We start from the raw sequence: 5804 nt of genomic DNA, 5'->3' as shown, positions 1-5804 counted from the left end.
TTTAAATGGAAAACATCATTTTACTTACACTATATTGGTGAATACCATAAGGATTTTAATGGAAAACAGTTGCACATAGTTTCTCGTTCTACTGTTGCCTCCATTCTACTGTTGTCCCACTGTTCATATTGCTGTTTGACGTTGCCTCCCGAACTGTCTGCGTATGAGAGGTGCATCAAGGTACATGCACCACTGAATAAATCCCATTTGTATCCCATATCTGGAGTTCACCAAAGACACTGCTTTTACTCCCGTCACAGAAAGACCAGACCATCAACTCATCCAACAAAAACTCCTAATGGATTGCTGAAATATGAATTATTCATCCGGGCTGGGTTGCATCTGCCTGGGTTCCTTGTGCAGGCACATGTTTTATTGCCCAGCTTGGCTCCATGACGACAGCTGGGCAAAACTGAGACAGATGATGACCCTGTGGTTACCTCAGTCCTGTTCATTGTGAGATATCACTTCAGTTCCCATGTGTAGCTCCGTCAGCACTATACCACAGTACTAATGGTGGAAGACTCCTCTGACTTGCCCTGTCTGCTGGGCAACGACTTGAGATACTCCAGGTGTCTGCGAGCATCCTCCTGGTTAGCCCTGACGTAGTAGACCAGGTAGGAGATGACCATGGTGAACCAGCCGAACATGACAACCAGCATGGCCACGTCTGTAGTCCTCTTCATCGCCACACACAGGTCTATGTCTGGTGCCAACAGGAAAGCAAGTCCTTTAACTTCATTTTCCTCAGGATCAGAAGTCTGGCACACAATGCCTGTCAGCGATGCAGGCTCCAGGTCCACACGGGGCATGGCCATCTGCAAATTGCAGTCACAGTGCCATGGATTGTTTGTTAGATTGGCGCGAGCTCGCAGGCCCTCGAAGGCCTCCGCGTTAAAGTTTACTAACTTGTTTGAAGACAGGTCTAGGAACTGCAGAGAGGAGCCGAGGCCTCTGAATGCACCTGGTTCCAGCTGGCTTAACTCATTATGCGATAGGTCCAGTTCAACCAGGTGTTGTAAACCTGCAAAGGCGTTTGTTGGTACTGTGGTGAAGAGGTTGAAGTCCAGGTAGACACGTCGTGTGTCGTTGGGGATGTCCTGCGGGATCTCGGTGAGCTGCAGATTGCTGCAGCGCACCGTCTTGCCGCCGCTCTCGCTCTCAGAGCAGTAGCAGCTCTTGGAGCAACTAGTGGCAGCATGATGGAAGCAGAAGGTCATTAGCACCAAACTGTGCAGCAGCAAACACATGACCACTGAGTGGCGTAGTAGCCAGTCTGCAAGCAGGGGCATTGTGGGATACGGGCATGCTCCAGGGAGGACCACCTGGACTGAGCGCTGAAGTCCACATCAACCTCCCCCGTAAGTACTGAACCTACGGCATAAAAACAACAGAAAGTCACGAAGGCTATGAAAAGACACCCCTTTGAACAAAGACAGGAGCAGATTAGAAGGTGAAACACTTTTCTCCTGCAAAACACAGGTGATTAAGAATGTTCTTCAGAGGTGGCAGTGTTGTTTATGGGTGTACAGTAGCTTGTCTAATTGCAGTGTGGAGGCAGCGGGAATGCTGCATGTTCATTTCAGCATGCTGGTAGCCAGAAACAACTGCTCTTTGTTGTATTTCCAGGAAAGTCCAAGGATCAGACATTCCCTTCATCCCTGCACAATAAACAAGCTCAGTAAATACTTTGGTGTCACAGTGCCTCTCTTATAATTGACATCCCTGCAGTGCTATGCTATTTCAGTACACCGAGACTGGCATTAACATACTGATGTGACACCATTAGGAACAAAACGTTCTGAACAAAGACGTAAATCAGACCATTTTTCATAGAGTTGACATAGTCCCCGGCTCGGCATCTGTTGATCTATGCAGTCGCTCATCCTTAAGGTCATTTAGTCAGAAGTGCAAGTAACACAGGGGTAAAAGATTGCCTGTCTGTGTAAACTACACTTTATATTTTGTAGGTAAGCTTTTGAAAATGGCAGGTCTACCCACCCTAACACACTTCATTAATAGCTGATCAGGGCTATCTCCTATCCTGTTACTAATCCTCTTAAGGAAAAAGTCCTTAAGACGGTGCAGCATCAGCAGCGGCCACCCAATCCTTTTGTTGGGGTAAATGCTAACGCTATAAACAGCCCCGAGAACCATCAAAACAGACAATGTCAACACTGGTCCTGTTTGACACAAAAAAATAAAAATAAACAAGGACTCTAACCAGACTTCTTAATTTCTCCAAAACGGCTGGAGACTGGGCAAGATCCACTTACCAAGATTAAAAAATGAAATCGATCTCTAAGTACTTCAAAGTATCGTATGACGTTGGGGGGTTGAGGACAGCGTGTGGTGGCACTGGTGTTGTGTGAGGGGGGCCGATGATTTGTCGATGAGACACAGCTAATTACACGCGCCGTATGCTGGTTTAAGAGTTGCCTGCCAATAATGAGCCATCGGGGGAGATGCAGGGTGATGCAAAGCACAAATGAAGCTTGTACTATTAAGCTCTGAGTGCTCCCTCACACATAAGATAGGCTTTTTATCCATACGTCTTCATCAAGGCCGAGCAAACCAGCTATCAAAGGGTTTCCCCTCTGCACTCAGTGTCAGCGGGATGTATGAGGAAGTACAACGGCATGACAGAATCAGCCTAACACCCAAGCAAAATAAAAGGTTTTGCACGTTCGGCTTCCCGTAAAGACTATACTTTTCCCGTCACAACGCCGGCCAGCCTGGTATTTAGATAATGGTGGAGCAGAAGCAGAGGGCTGGTGATGGAGGAGGAGAGAGCATGTGGGCAAGAAGGGGAATTGGACACATGAGCACATGGTTGTGAGAGAAGGAATGATATCAAGAGGATTTAAGGAGAGGGGTAGCATTACAGTGACAACACAGGGAACATTGCGTGACACTAATGAGATATCGAGGAAAAGGGCAAATGTTAGTAAGTCACAGAGGCAGATAACATAGAGGGCTGAGAAAGAACAAACAGGAGGAGAAAGAGGCAAGTGTGGATGAGGTAAACGCATGAGTGGTGGGGTGGGACACCAGGATGAAAAATAGAAATGATTTAAATGTAATTCTCTGTTGGAAATGAGGAAATTTGCAAATAATTTAAACCTTATAAAAATATAATTCAACACTCATACCTCAGCCGACCCCTAGATGAAGTGAGGATTTGCCAGTGTTGTTAAAGTCAATGACTCTCTCTTATGATAAACAACTACCTTGCTTTTTAATTTACTCAATAAATACATCCCTCCTGCAGCCACAGGTCAGTATCTGGCTTCATAAATTCCCTGCTGTCGGGGCCTGTACTGACGAGTTTCTGGCACCATCTGTATGGACTCAAAACCAAACACAAGAGCCATTAAAACACAAAGTAAATTTATGACGCTAATATGTTTTGAGATGCAGCGTTTGTCATGTCCGAAGGTGACATCTTTATGGCTTTCCTTCACTGCTCTAAACAAAGCATGAATGTTAAATGAGCTGCTGGTTTATCAAATGAAGATGAAAAAAACGGGGACACGGGGAAAAAAGAGCATCCTTGACATATTTAACTTGAAAATATGACTTTTACTGCAGCTGTAATCATATTTCACTGCTTTCAGCTCCATCCACTCGTGATCCTGTGCAATCTGGATAACTAAAATACGCTTTTTTTTTGTTCCTTGGAGCGAAACACTGCTCTGCAGATTTCCATTGTACCCCACAGGAATAATCTTTTTGACTTTACTTTGAGCTGTATGCATATACACACTAGTACTGCAGAGAAGTCAGCTCTTTTCATAGTGCATTGGATTTTACTGTGATACAGATTACATATCTCACCAGAGACTACATTTTAATATTCATATCCTCAACATAGAGTTTAACACTGATCCAATTACTTTCAAACTTTAATATTAATCACAAAACAAGCTTATGGAATTTAAGATGCAGATGTAAAGCATGCACGGTGGGTTAAATATCTGTTCCTGCTAATATGTAAAATTGACTCATATACAAGCATCTGGTTGAAAATGAACTCAAAGATGCCTCGTGGGAACTGATACCCTGTTAAGTTTCATCCAGCACCAGCCACATTTTAAAATTAATACTCTCAAACAGCATTATCTGCGTTAAGGAGTAAAATGTACAGATGTCTAGAATATCGCAAAAAAACCATTTGGATCATTATCACACACACACATACTCACGTCTTTGCCGCTTTTCCTCTTCCTTCCATGTGTTTTTTTAAGCACCCAAAAATAAAATCGTCCAGCAGATCAGTTCGCTCCACAATAAGCGGCTCGGCCAATATTTTGGTTGGTTTCCATTAAAGTCCTCTTGCAGCTCGTTAAACTTGTGCCGAGAGCCGCTCTGGCAACAACGACGCGCCACTGGAAATGCTCCTGCACTTCAGAGCTCAGCGCAGCCTTTTTAGTTTCCACGCAACCAGAAAACTAGGCAACATTGCCCGAGCCCGGCGCGCACCGGCAAGGACGCGGAGCGAAGGGGCAAAGCTGTCACAGATGATCCATGTGTACGACAAAAAAAAAATAATATTCTTTAACAGGCAGCTTTATAAGAACACACACGTGGTGCGTAATACATTTACGCACAGACGCATTTAGGATATATTCGGCTGCTGCAGGAAAAACATGAACATACATTCATCCAAATGTGTAAAGGCATGACTGATTTATACATCTGTGGATTGCAGAGAGTGGAGTGCATGCATCAGGTGCCAGTACACTAAAAGTCCACCCCTCCCACTCACGCAAACGCACAGAAATGATCTCATGCACGGCTCATACATGGAGAAGTTAGGCAGCCTGCCCACACTAATCATGTTTGATCTGAAGCTTGTTGTTTCAAACTTGCATCCTGGCTGCCAGGAGCTGTGGATCTCCAGCCGTCTCCAGTCCTCCTTTTCCTGCCTGCTGCCAGCCGATAAGGGAGCCCAATCAAATCCACTATGAAAACACACGCCCATGGCCACTGGCCTGGGAGAGCCAGCCAAGCAGCCAGTCATAAGGTATTAATGGAATTAAAATCAATAAAGTGGGATACTCCACATCAAATCCTCTCCCTTTTGCTCTGGAATGACTGTAAATGATTAACTGCTTTTTCTTTCTTTTGGCAGAAACATAGACCTTAACATATGACTGGTTACAGTGAATTACATCGGTGTGATGCAGTATTTCACAATTTTCTGTTGGAATTTAGGGAAATATAAGTGAGGACTGCATAAAATGAGTCGTAAATAACCTTTTATCTCTTGATCAATATGAGGTGTGGATGACTATAGAGTAAGACAAAGTATTCTGAACATATTCAGATTGAAATACAAGATTTTAATGCATCTATGATCATATTTCAGGGCTCTTTGGTACTCTTAGGGATAAAAATGGACTTTTTGTACATCCAAGACAGTTTATCCATTGGCTGGCTGAAGATTACATTTTAGGAACAAACTGTTGTTTTGGTGATTTCGTTGATGGATTACATGAATTTGTCTTGCTACCTTTGATTGATTGATGATATAACCACCATGATACATCAGTGTCTCAGTCCTCATGGGGAAGCACATAAAACACAGTGTTCATTGTTGCTGCTCCTTTCACAGCCCTGAGGTTATGAGGCAGTGCTTGTCAATTAGACGAAGATCAGATAGGTGGAAAAGCATATGACAGGGAAACAGCAGAAAATGGGATTACTTTCCTCATCGACAGAGGAGAGTGCACTGGCAGTCAGTCTTCCCCAGCTTTATCAGATTACTTCAAATGCTCTGCTGTGGTTGGCAGAGCCGGGCG

General features: G+C 44.2%; 1 protein-coding gene across 1 annotated transcript; it reads right to left on the bottom strand.

Moving 5' to 3' along the window:
- On the bottom strand, positions 1-4889 carry lrrc3ca (leucine rich repeat containing 3Ca). Its single transcript, XM_023286343.3, has 2 exons — positions 4206-4889; positions 1-1374 (listed from the first exon to the last, which is right to left on the bottom strand). The coding sequence occupies exon 2, from the start codon at positions 1290-1292 to the stop codon at positions 498-500; it is 795 nt and encodes a 264-aa protein (XP_023142111.1). The 5' UTR covers positions 1293-1374; positions 4206-4889; the 3' UTR covers positions 1-497.
- Positions 4890-5804: the final 915 nt, after the last annotated feature.

Source organism: Amphiprion ocellaris, chromosome 18 (assembly GCF_022539595.1).
Source record: "Amphiprion ocellaris isolate individual 3 ecotype Okinawa chromosome 18, ASM2253959v1, whole genome shotgun sequence".
NCBI lineage: Eukaryota > Metazoa > Chordata > Actinopteri > Pomacentridae > Amphiprion > Amphiprion ocellaris.
This window is presented reverse-complemented; position numbering and strand designations above follow the sequence as displayed.